Consider the following 13,714-nt stretch of genomic DNA (forward strand, 5'->3'; position numbering starts at 1 on the left):
TGACCTCTCAGTCGACAACAACCTGGCTGCAACTTTATGTAAAAATAATTTTAAAAAAGAAGAAGAAATACTACATGTATTAAAATACTGAAAAATATGCTTTTTATATGTAATAATATATTTTTAAAATTATACTACATGTATTAAAATACTGAAAAACATACGTTTTATATTTAATATATTTTTAAAATGTCTATGTGTATGTATATATACGAAACGGTGAGTACAGAGTGTTAACGTTGTTATTATTATTATGATTTTTATATAAAATAGGGTATTTTTATTTAATAAGTTGTGATATAGTTTAAATATATATTTATTCTATAAAATAAACAAAAAAATTGGAAACGCGAAAAAAAGTAAAAGTAGTTTTTCGTGCTTAAAACGTCGCTATTAATTAAGTGTTTTTGAAGTCTTTTTAAACAGGAGCCACACAGTGTTCAGATTTCCAATGAACTTTTAACTTTCTACAAAATAAAAACCATATCAGGTTTCACACCTCGGTGTTCACTGTTTTACGTGCTTCACGCGGTTATTTCAAAAAAAGGTAAATATTTAAAACAAAAAACAGGCTCGAAATAATAATTAAAAAAAACAACATAGATATATATATTTTTTTGTATTTTTTTTGTCCCCGTGTCGGTTGCTCTTGACATATCCCACATCTGAGTGTCAGTGTGTGTGTGTGGATGTGGATCACAGACGTTGTTCCATCAGCTGTGTCTTCTCTGTGTGTCCGACCGCAGACCATGCCCTCCATGAGCCCGGACAAGCCCGCTCTGTGTGCCGGCTGCGGTGGAAAGATTTCGGACAGATACTACCTCCTAGCCGTGGACAAACAGTGGCACCTGCGGTGCCTCAAATGCTGTGAATGTAAACTAGCGCTGGAGTCGGAGCTTACGTGTTTTGCCAAGGATGGGAGTATCTATTGCAAAGAGGATTACTACAGGTAAGAACCATCCGGATCGATCCGTTTACTTCATCCCATGTCGTGTCGCTCATCTAGTCCGGAATAATGGGTTTATGCCTTTAATGCAATTACTCATGCTCTGTGACGCTCGTTGTGAGTTAGGTTGGAGTTAAAGCCTTAGTTGAAAAATACAACACTCCTTAGTTCTGATTCAACAACAAAGGCTGTGACTGTTTGTCCAAATCACATCGATGCCAATTAGACCTCAGATATATATATATTTTTTAAACAAAACAACCCAAAGCCTTGGTGATATAATTAAACATGATCCTGATCTCAGTTGATTATTTTATGACAGAAATGTTGGTTTTTTTATATATCCCTTGAATGTAATTGTTCTAGAACTCTTAGTGCGGTGCCAACTGTATAAATGGCTCTCACAGAAACAAAGAAGCCAGTGTGCCCACACCATTTTTTTTTTTTCATTACAAAGAATCCAACCTAGTTGCCCTTTGTCAGCCTGTGCACTACAGTGTGGCTGCTTTGGAACAACTATTTGCAAATATGTCCCGGGTGGAAAGACGTGTTCCTGTCATTTAACACGATCACAATCGAATAACGGGTCAGGACCGAGGGGTCAGAAATGAGGGGGGATCTGACAAATTCACTTTAGGCTGTTTCTTTAATTCTATTGCTTGAAAATGATGTGTAGCTCACCAACATACACTCCCAGTAATGTATGTTGACGTGACATTATTTCCCCTTTTACCCTAAAGCTTCTAGACATTTATTTTTTTAGACAACTCGTTTATATGTTTTTAGTGGATAAAAACCTCATAAGCAGTGACTTGTGTTATTTATAACTGATATGTGTAAACGCAATTTAAAAAAAAAAATGGTACTGCAGATAAAAAGGTTGAGAAACATATATATCAACATATAGATTATGTGGGCCTTAAACCAAACTAAAGCAGCAAAGTTGAAAAAATATTCAGGCAAGAAATGTCAAAAATAAATTCCTATGTTGATTTTATTTTTTAATTCCATTTATTTATATTTTTACGATAAACGTTATAAATCTGTCGTTTCACTTTTTCACTTCTGTGTAATTGTTATTTATGAAAAAGTGTATTTTTTAATTTTTTGTCAGAACTTTGCTCTGATAATAAAATAGTGAGACACACAAAAAAAATCGAACATAATGTGAAAATTAGATTTTTATTCAAAATACGTCTAAAGAAAATGCTAATGTTAACGTTAATGTGTTAAGATTTTGAAACTTGTCCGACATTAATCTGAAAGAATGGCTTCAATGTCATAATCTTTAAGAGAAAAAAGTGTTAAAATTCGTCTGAGAAAAAAAATCTAAAAAAGTAATCTAATTAATATGATTGCTTGTACATTATAATATAGCCACAATCGTGGGATAAAGGAGTCAAAATATTGAGATTAAGGTCTGACTTTAATTTTTAAATAAAAATCAGTTTCTTAAAAAAATACACGTGGTCCTAATCCTCTTTGTTTTACTTAGACTGGTGTGTTTAATGTAAAATTATGCAAATTTACGAAAGACAAAAATTGACACTAATCAGAATACGACGCGCGGTCACGTGACGTCGTAATTAGCTCGTTAAGCCTGCAGCGTTACCTCATTATAACACACCCACAAACACGCGCACACACCTGGTGTCCGTTGCGCACACCTGTGTCTGTCGGCGTTGGTGGTGTCATGTTGTCCCCTGTCATCCCGCGTCTTTTGTGTCCCCTCTGCTCTGTGTATGAGAAAATGTCCTGACGGTGTGTCTGTTCCAGAAGGTTCTCCGTGCAGAGGTGCGCTCGCTGCCACCTGGGCATTTCCGCCTCGGAGATGGTGATGCGGGCCCGGGACTCTGTGTACCACCTGAGCTGCTTCACCTGCACCACCTGCAACAAGACCCTGACCACTGGAGACCACTTCGGCATGAAGGACAGCCTGGTCTACTGTCGCCTCCACTTCGAGACGCTGGTGCAGGGACCCGAGTACCACCCTCAACTCAACTTCGCCGAGCTGGCGGCCAAGGGCGGCGGCCTCTCCCTGCCCTACTTCAACGGCACCGGCGGCACCGCGCAGAAGGGACGGCCGAGGAAGAGGAAGAGCCCGGCCATGGGGATCGACATACCGAGCTACACAGGTGAGGCCACCGGAAGCACTTCCACAGCTGGGCAATACAGGATAACGGATATATATACATATATATAAAAAGAACAAAAAAGACTCGGTAACATAGAATATATATATTGTTTCGGAAAATATGACATGAAAATCGTTTTAGTTAAACCGCTTTAGATGACAACTGTGACGCAGTTAAAAATAACTGAGAAATATAACAATATGGCGGAAAGAATGCTATTAGCATAGCAATGGCTAATAAATGAACGTAAGTGAATGACTCAGCTATTTCAATTCTGTTTTTTTATTTATTACATTAGGGTTATTATTTTATCATTTACCATTAATGAATATTTAAATATTTGTTAAAGTTTCAAAACAGTACACAGTATTACAGTATTCTCATTAACGAAACCACGGAGCAGATGTCTAGTATATTATGTTATTCTCCACTCAAATATGAGGTTTTAGTCAAACTCTTTTTTTTTTCAGAAGAAAATCCAATTTAGAGTTTTTTTGGTTACTCCGTTAAAAGGTGTTACTTAAAGGTTAAAGTCAGATAGTTAAAGATAGTTTTTAATCTTACGTTTTTACTTATTTTTTTCATAAAATAGATAAAATCTACCTACACATTCTTAGTATTTTTTTTTTTGTATTTTAACAACCACAGTAAAAAAAACAACTTAACATTTAAGTGTGTTTTTATGGCTCTTGACCTATACATTTGGATTGTAAGTTGATTCAGCGTTATCAAATGTTCTTACCTCACTACCCTTAAAAACAGAAAACCATTGCACCCCAGTTTTCTTTGCCAGTCACAATTATTGCAATTAAAGAATGTGTATATTTACTTTAAAAAATATCCTTTGACACAAAGTCAAAATCTTTCCTGTTGAGCTTAGTTAATATTCAGGAGGACTATAAACCATTATCTGGAATAAACTAGTTTTAGAAAAGGGCCAAAAGATTTATTTAATGACAAATAATATTTCTATGACCTGTATGTGGGTCGTAACCCACTCTTTGGGAGTAACTGATATGAAATATAATTTTGTGCGTGTGTTTTTTTTAACAACATGCCATGTTTCCCTGTGTTGTAACAAAGTCATTAACACCAAATATTGAGGTAATTGGTAACTTTGAAAATGTAATTATTTGACAGTAAAAACATCTCTTAAATAATTCTTAGTATTATTTATTTAGGTCTGGTGGGATTATTCCTTCAAGATTTAACATTAAATGCATTTTGCATGTTGGCAATATATTTATAATTAGTACAGAGTCCTTTTTTATAATAGAAGAATCCTCACTTTCCTCTTTTGTCTATGAAGATTAGATATTAGCAGTTATTTTTGTTAAATAATAAGGATTAGTCTTTTAAATATATTTATGACGCACCTCCAAATCCCAACTTAAAGATTCTACACTTTCCCTTCTTTCCAACTGAAGCACATATAGTGTATGACATAAAATATGATTAAAGTATAATTTAAAACGATTAATAAACACTACTATCACACAATATTAGACATGTCACAGGACAGCTTGTAGTGAAAAGTGGTGCAAAGTGAACACCTGGTTGCCATAAAATGGTGTGAAAAATAGTGGACCCAAAAGACACACTTTAAACATCGTAATAGTTTGGGCTAAAAATTATATTTTCTAATTTTCAAGGTTAAATAGATATGATTTTTTTGGTAGTTCATTAATACCTTTAGTTTATTTAAATACAAAAAAAGGTGGCAAACGTCAATTGTTGTGTCCAAAATCTTTAAAGTAATTACTTTTATGGGGCCAAAAAACAAGAAACAGAATTACATTTCAAAAACCTCATTCAGAGAATCTGTTTAAAGTTAAGGAAATACAGAAAAGGGTCTTTAATTGTAATAAAATTGTAATTGTAAAATTAATAAAAATAAAAAGGACCACCAAATACAGACAAGAATGTAAAAAACAGATTTTGTTTGTTAGACAAACAATACAGCATTTTTTATATCATTCACATTTAGAACCTCAACATATTCATTTTTTGTCTTGTTTGCCTGAAAGACATAACAGATTTATCACATCACCCCCCCCCCATCTGCACCCCCAACACTATAAATAAAAAGGAAGAAAAAAACGTCAAATTTGTGGGCCCCAACCCAGCCTTTGGGAACCACCACCTTTAGACAATTCAGCTGATGTCACTGCATACATTATCTTCTCTCACCGACTTGTATGTTCAACAAGAACTACGACTAAAATGAATGGAAATATTTAAAAGGTGCCGAGTTTGTTGTCAGTCGAGTGGATGCGGGTCAGAGTTCAGGAATGTTTCGTTGAAAAAAAAAATCACGCCGAACACACACGCGCTCTTGTACACACACACACACACACGAGCACGACCACGGTTCATACTGGGCTACTGTTAAATGTAGGCTTCATCCACTATCTCGTCCTGACCCTCGGAGTGTTATAATGCGAAGCCCCCCCACCACCACCACGCACAGACACACATACACACACCACTCCCCCGCAGCGTCCCCATTTTGTCGTCGCTTTGTGCGCATTAGTGTGCGCTTGAGAAAGTTTGTCATTGTGCGCCAAGTTCGCAGTGTTCGCAGTGAATGCGGAAGAATAAGGGTAATCTGCGCGTTAATTGTTCTGCCTTAATTGGAGGTGACGTTGGAATCCACGGCCTCCTGTGCCGCAGGTCAGCGGTTCGGTTCTCAGGCGAAGAGACACAGATAGAGAACAGCACTGTACAGTCACACACACACACACAAAAACTCAGTCTGCTTTTGTTTGTTTTTTTGTTGTTTTTTTTCGAGACAAAGCTCATTGAGGTTGAGAAAAATCCTGCCGTTCTTTAAGTTGTAAAAATATCCTCGGTAAAGTCACAGTCTGCAGGGTTTTAAATGAAGAATGGAGCTGTTGTAAAGTCAGACTTGTTAAATTGTGACAGACGAAGTAAAGAGAGACAACATCTCTGTGAACTCATTATCAGGCAACGCATACAGACACATTTAAAGGCCCACTGGGAATATTTTATCTGTCATTTGGGAGATTTCTGTTTTATTATTTAATACAACAGAACAGAATAGAACAGAAGGAGTTTCTTTCAAATACTAATTTGCTTTCAATCCAAAGTGCCATTTCAATAATATAGATAGCATTCATTTAACATCTATCTCTCTGAATACCTTGGAGTACTCTCTTGAGTCAGACAGTCTGCTTTTGTTTGTTTTTTTGTTGTTTAGAACCAAACTGCATTAAAAAAAAAGACTCCAAAAGGTGTTTCCAACAAAAGCATGTGTTTTTGCACATCAGAAAAATCCTTAAAAGGACGAGGAGTTTACAAGGTGCAGTGACTAGTTCACAGAGAGCAGGATGGATTTTACAGACGGAATGAGTGTTTTTGCAACTGGCTTTAAAGGCCAGTGGAGATTCATATCTTCTTGTACTTTCTGTTCTTTCTCAAATAATAATAATACTAATAAAAAAAACATAAATTAATATATGAAGCTTCACCTTAATTTCTCTCATAAAAACAGCCTGATTTTCTAACTAACACACACTCTACTAAATATATACTAGATGGATTAACTAGATTCAAATTTCTATTGGAAAAAAAAAGACAGGAAGATTTAAAAATGAAAAAGCCTCTGAAATCACTGAAGGGAAATAAAATGATGATAAATTAGTCATGACACATCTCTTTCTCAGCCTGTTTTCCCCTCTCTTTGTTGTGCTATTTTTCCCCTCTCTCTCTCTTCATGTTGGATCAGGAGAATCTCGTTCATGACAAATAGGATGAGGTTTTGTTCACTGTTTTGTTTCTGCTTTAGTGAGCACATTCATATTTGTTTTCACCAGGGAGGTGAATGTGTGTGTGTGTGTCCACTGAGTATTCCTCCTCACTCTGAAAGCTTGGGTCTTGTTTGGATATAGAGACCCCTAGTGGGTAATATCAAGTGAAACACAATTCAGTGAAGAACTACTGTAGTACTGCAGAAACACACACAGTACACGTGCAGCGTGGTTATGTTAATGGATCCTTAAGTCACACAGTCACAGGAGGATTTTCTGCTGCCACAAAACACATTCATCACTGAAACATGTACCTCAGCACAATAACACACACATGGAGAACGTAGCCTGCAGTTTGTGAGATCTGCTTTGTAACGTGCTTACCATTGAGACTGGATTGTATTCAGGCAAAAAAAAAAATCTGACCAGTATCAGCTTAGCATTACCATACTTGGTGTTTACAGAGATTAATGTAGAAAAAGCCCATTCTGAATTTTAATGAAATGTCTCTTTCTCTATTATGAAAAATTAATTATTTAACACAGTGTTCACCCTATTCAGTTGCAGCAGTGAGGTTATCTTTAATACTAATTAACGTTTTTTTTTATGTGCGTAAAGCAAAATCCTCGTGTACTCCTTTAGTACAGTACGGCAGTTTTATTTCTCATTTACAATAAAAAAAAAAACCCTCCACCGTCTTTAAGCGTTTTACACACTACCTTCTTGACAAATGAGGCCCATTAGGCCTTTTAGTCTGCATGGGTTTTAGTAACACAAAATTTGCCCACTTCCAATAGTGCAGTGAAAATGCATCTTTTGTTTAAAAAAAGTGTATTTTTGTATGCAGTAGATTGTTGTAGTCTAAAGGTACAGTACTTTAAATATACTGAGTCATTCCTGTTCTTTAAACAGCAGTGTTATCACATCATGGAACAAACTGATGTTAACTTATCTGGTCAAAGTCTGTGGAAAAGTATGAGCTTCTCTGCAGGTCGGGTGGTAAATTAAATGGAAGCTTGACGTTGTGGTTTTGATTCCATTCTCTATTACTCTTCTGAGCAATTACCTTAATGGAAATGCTATGTCAAGTACAGAGCATTAAAACCATTATAATTGCACCTTCATGCTCTGTTTTTGTTTTACCTCACGTCATGATGTTCATGAAACAAATCCAATAGAGGATCAAGAATCTCTACGTTGTAGCTATTTTAATCAACTGTTTTTGGATTGATTTACACTTTAATGTGAAGCCAGACATAAATTCTTAAAAAAAAAATTAAGTTTGACTTTTTTATATTTTCCAAAAACAAGGTTTCGATAAAACAATCTATTCTTATCCGAGTCTTACAGTCAAAATTTATTTTCCCCGTCACTTAGGAAATTTAAACCGTTACATTTGTGTTGTATGGTTACGGCAACTTTGAACAACGCCTGTGTTCTGCTCTGTGCCCCGTCAGGCTGTAACGAGAACGACACCGACCACTTGGACCGAGACCAGCAGGCCTATGCTCCAACACAGAAGACCAAACGCATGCGGACCTCCTTCAAACACCACCAGCTGCGGACAATGAAATCCTATTTTGCCATCAACCACAACCCAGATGCTAAGGACTTAAAGCAGCTGGCGCAGAAAACAGGCCTGACCAAGAGAGTTCTACAGGTAAGAAGAACCTTCTCCTTCTCACTGATGTGATCAGCTCCTGTCTGTGTCCACACCTCCCCCTCACCCTCCTCTCCCTCTTCCATACCCCTCCCATTATCTCACATTTTAGTCGTGATTTTTTTTTTTTTGTTTGTTTGTTTGGTTGGTCCATTTACTGTAGTCTTTAGATGTGTATCCAGGGGTTTTAGTTGAAATTATTTCAACATTTTAAAATAAAAAAAAATTAATCAGCCTTTAGAACAAAATTAAGTTTTTCATTCCTTATTCATTTGCTAATATTAATGATAAAGAGTGCACATGTCTTTTGAAATTAGATCTACAGTAGAGGTTCCACTGGGTAACGTTTGCCTCCATTATTTGTTTTGATTTGCCTTAAGTCCCACAGTGTTGTAGTCAGTGTTGAGGAGACCATAGGACAATATCAATATCATGTTTTCCTTGTTAAATGAGAGCAACTTGATGCAGTGTTAGCTGTGATAACTTGACTTGTCACATGATCCTACTCAAAATCAAAAAAGTAAAAGCCACACTGGGATTGGTTTGCAGGTTTGGTTCCAAAACGCAAGAGCCAAATTCAGAAGGAACGTTTTGCGACAGGAGAATGGAGGTGTTGATAAGGCTGATGGCACCTCACTCCCTCCACCCTCGTCCGACAGTGGGGCCCTGACCCCCCCCTCCAGTGCGGCCACACTAACAGACCTGACAAACCCCTCTATCACTGTAGTGACCTCCGTCACCTCTAGTTTGGACAGCCATGATTCGGGGAGCCCGTCACAAACTACCTTGACAAACCTTTTCTAACAATTTATCTCTAGTGGACTGGATTTTTTTTTTAATTTGATCTGATTTTTATTTGGTTTGTTTTTTTGCTTTTTTTTTTTTTTTTTTGCTTTTTTCCAGTTTTTATTTTTCTCCCTCAATTTACATTTTTATTTTTTTAAGTGACACCTTAAATCAAGCAGACACAGCTCCTTGGAAAGTACAGAAAGTGCTGTACTGTGTTCACAAACGAGAACAACAAGCTCAGTCGCAGCCACATTAAAAATTATTAATGTGTAGCATTTGGAACGGCAGACAGACGTGTCTGGAGTCGGTGCAGAAACTGATTTTGGACAAAAGGCATTTCTGAAGATGAAGGCATTTATCAAAATTTCTCATGTATTTCACAGTTCATTAGGAAAAAAAAGTGACTTGAAAAAAAAAACCATGTCTAGAAAACTAGTCTTACTTGATTTGACTTGATTTGTACATTTGTATTGAATTGAGATTAAACTGAATCCTTTCTAATTTATGAGTAATTGGTTAGCCTTGAATTAACATGAATATCTTGCCCTCGGATAAACCTGTAAATGTATGCACTGTGTTCGCACTCTTCGATTCAAAATCTTGTTTCTGTTTTGGAATAATTTGGAAAAAAATAAACTTGTAGAATGTTCTGTATATGGATAACTCCAGAAAACAGGCTTTAATTATTTCCGAATGTTTCGGCCTCTGAGGCTGAGGTGGGTGGAATCAAACGTACGGCATCACACGTCTAAATTTGCATCAAAAGTTCCCGACCAATCACGGCTCATGTGGCGGATGAGGCTAAAATGGCACACATTTTTAAAGCAACAAAGAAGCCGTAGTTCTGATGTGATGCAGTCGCAGTGACAGAAACGGCCTCATGGGTAGAAATCGCTGAGAGACGTTAATGGCTAATGGGCGCTGTTGTAGTCGACTGTTATCATGACAGAGCACTTCTTGAGATTTGGACACACACACAGACATACACACACACACACACTCATACAGGAAACATCCATAGAACCACAGCTAAACTCAGTTGCACAGTGACAATATATACTGCCCAGTGAAAAGTGCATTATTGTTTTTATCATGTTGCTCAGGGTAACAATGGGATTTTTAAAAAGGGAAAAAAAGGAGAAAGTGTGTAGAGGAATTCAGCGGCTGCAGCGTTGCAGATTTTTTTTTTTTTTTTTGTTTGAACATTCAATGACCTCAGAAAGGTGGAGTCGTCAGAGGCAGCCAGTGGGAAATTCATCGTCCGTGTGCTCTACTTTTCTGGCCACATTTCTACTTTTCTTTTAATGACACTTGCCACTGAACAGACCAAAAAACACGTCTTTTCTGGCCTAAAAAAAAAGAGTAAAGTAAGGAAGGTAGTAAGGAAGGAAGGAAAGATAGGAAGGAAAGGATTCAGTGGAGTTGATCCATTTCATTGTCGGCGTATCAGTTTGTTCTGCAGCGGAACAAAGTGGTACTGTAGATCTGCTCAGTGGAGCAGACGCCTAACTCAGTTTACCATGTGCCTTATGCTATAACCTGGGAGAAAGTTTGTGATATTCAGGATCTATGTGTTCTTTGTTAACTGACTCACATCCTTTTGACGCCTCACTAGTTTTGTACTGTTTTGCATCTTATTTCCGAAGATCTTTCTATGGTGTAATCCTGTTAAAAAAAACAAAAAACAAAAAAACAAAAAAAAACAACCAAGGAAAAAAAAATCAAAAAAAAAACAACCAAGGAAAAAAAATAACAAAAAAACAAAAGAAGAAGAAGAAGAAGAAAAGGTCCAAGAAAAAGGCAGGGGAGGGGGCGGGGCAGCGATGTCATAGAAAGCATTTGTGCACTCTTTCAGATATAGTTGGTTAATCCAAGAACCTTATATATTGATCTTCGTGTTAATAGTTGAGTACAGTAAGTGTTCTATCAAGATTGTCCATGTTTCCCTGTTTCTTGATAAAGATGGTGTATAGAAACTATTTCCCCTTAAATATTTATGGACCAAACGGTTGTTATATATCTTATTAAATTTGTGTGAATAAAATACTTTGTTTTAAATGGGTTTTATTTTTCATTATACACTTGCCATTTTTTTGTCTTCTCTCCTAAATACAGTCTTTGTTCCGTTGATCACAGACAGCATTTACTGAAGCTCAGTTAGACGTCTCCATGTTTAATTTCATTTTTTATTTCTATTTTTCTTTAATGATGTTTATGGTTTATTTCTTTATATATAAAGTAATGCCCCATGGATTTGCATCTAAACCCTGCAGTCTAAATTTGAATAACTGCTTTTTAATGCATGGAAATTTCTTTCAAATTTGACTTGAAGGAATGCTGCGAAGCATATATTGATATATTTGTCTGCATTGATGCATTACTCATTGGTGCGACTCAAATGAAGTGAGAGTAAATGCAGACCCAGTAAAGCCAGGTTGCTCTGTAGTTAATATATTCTTACTCTATCGTTTCTTTCAGGGAGAACAAATCTTGGGGCATTACAGCCATACATCCCGACGTTTGAAAATTCCCTAAAGTATTAAGAGAAGGGGAAAACTTTGATGGGAATTCATCACCATTGAAGACAAAGACAATGTTAGGATAAGATGATAGCAGATTAAAAAAAAACAACAACAACAGCAACAACACAATTAAACCTGTTTCAGATGCAAATCAACAACAGATGATTATTTTGTACAAACCCCCTCTCCCCAAAAAAAAAGTTTTTTCCCTGAATGTTTGAGTCCATCAGCGGAGGAGAGCCAACAATGTCTGATGTTGATGATATGAAAAAACAAACAAAAAAAAAACACGTCTGTATTGGATGGAAAAATGCAGAAAATTGTTATAAATATGATGTAACATAGTTCAACAAAAACAGCTCCCAGGAAGAGACTGTGATTAAAAGACAGCAGGCGTCCAACATGACAACAATGTGAAACTGAGACGGTATGGATGTTACTGAAAATAACACACACACACACACACACACACACACACACGTTCTCTCACTGCCTTGCTCCTATGTAAGCACACTATATACTGCACATTCCCACACTCTTTTATTGCACTATACACGCAAACTGTTCCACACACACACACACCCTCTCTCAGTGCTGCCCCCCACCGCTACACCCTCCCCCCGTCCCTCCCCACACCCGCCCAAGACTCAGCTTGCTAAATCGAAGTTTTCTTTTGTCACGAGTGTCGTTCCACAAACACATGGCCTCCTTGAAACTCGGCAGCAGGACGCCCGTCAAATGTGATGAGTGCATGAAGGGGACTGCAGAGCTGGAGCTTTGCCATCTGGCTGTACCGAGGGAAGGAAGGAAGGAAGGAAATGGAGAAAAAAAAAAAAAAGCAAACACAAACAAACAAACAAACAAACAAACAACAACAAAGAAAAAAAACCCAACCAAAAAAACAAAAAGAATAAAGAAGGGATTGTCCTTTTGCATGCGTCTCGTTGTCGTTGTAACCATTTTTCCTCTAGGATGTGTATTCTTTCATTTTGATTCGCTGTAACTTTCATTGTTCGCTGCAAAAATAATAAAGCATATAAAACTGAAGCCGTTGATGCTGCTCGCCGCACCCAGACGTCACTGTGAGGCGGAGCTGATTTGTCTACGTGACTCTTGCTGTACTTTACATCACAACTGATTCTGGATATTTGTGCCCAAGTCCAGTGTGTGTGTCTTAACGCTTCCACCCACGTATACAGCACCTATTACCATCATCTGGGATTTTTTTTTTTTTACAATTCATAGTGTACATATTTTTTTTATTACTTTTTTTTTAATCAGAAAGTGTGGCCACAAATATTCACGGACAATTTATCGAAGGGAACGCTTATTTACTCTCCCGGTGAAGGTTGTAATGCACTCATAAAATTGTAATATGTGCAGAACTGGCAGTAAACTCCAGCGTCATTACTGCGAGTGTGCAGTACAGAACGCAGTGTGATGTCAGAGGGTGTATTTTGGAAAAAGTAAAAAAAGAAAAAGAAAACAAAAAGGAATGAAAAGTAGGGGAGGAAAAAGAAAGGATCGGGGAGAGACTGAAGCCACATGGGGACCAGTAAACAGGCTGGTGTTGAATTCCAACAATGTGGGAAACAGCAAACACTTGAGTCAGTCCAAGAGGAAACCTCAGTCGCTGGGGTGCCTGCTCTCCGCATTCCCCGGGTCTGACGGTGGGCGCGTTGACACCAGCGAGCTGCAGGAAGCAGAAGTCGCAGCAGAAACACAAACAAACGCAGCCAGTCCTGCTCACGTTCTGGAGCTGACGGATGAAAATCCTGGACTACATCAGGGCCTGCGTGTTGACAGGAATTTCAGGGGCTTTCACAACACAAGAACATGCACGTGTGTGTATTTGGTTAAAAAAAAAAAAAAAAGTTTGCCCGCCTGTCCAA

General features: G+C 37.4%; 1 protein-coding gene across 3 annotated transcripts in view; it reads left to right on the forward strand.

Annotated features, from left to right (window-relative positions):
• Positions 1-12,105, forward strand: part of lhx9 (LIM homeobox 9) — a 16,605-nt gene extending 4,500 nt beyond the window's left edge. Inside the window, exons 3-6 of one of the 3 annotated variants that reach the window (XM_008331820.3) lie at positions 747-949; positions 2,723-3,081; positions 8,309-8,511; positions 9,061-11,358. In XM_008331820.3, coding sequence (XP_008330042.1) covers positions 747-949; positions 2,723-3,081; positions 8,309-8,511; positions 9,061-9,315 — 1,020 coding nt within the window. In that variant the 3' untranslated portion in view covers positions 9,316-11,358. Of the gene's footprint in view, positions 1-746; positions 950-2,722; positions 3,082-8,308; positions 8,512-9,060; positions 11,359-11,778 lie in introns of those variants that run through there. The other 2 variants (XM_008331827.3, XM_008331834.3) reach the window with 2 other exon arrangements.
• The last annotated feature ends 1,609 nt before the right edge of the window (positions 12,106-13,714 follow it).

Source organism: Cynoglossus semilaevis, chromosome 2 (genome assembly GCF_000523025.1).
Source record: "Cynoglossus semilaevis isolate Cse_v1.0 chromosome 2, Cse_v1.0, whole genome shotgun sequence".
Taxonomy (NCBI): Eukaryota; Metazoa; Chordata; class Actinopteri; order Pleuronectiformes; family Cynoglossidae; genus Cynoglossus; species Cynoglossus semilaevis.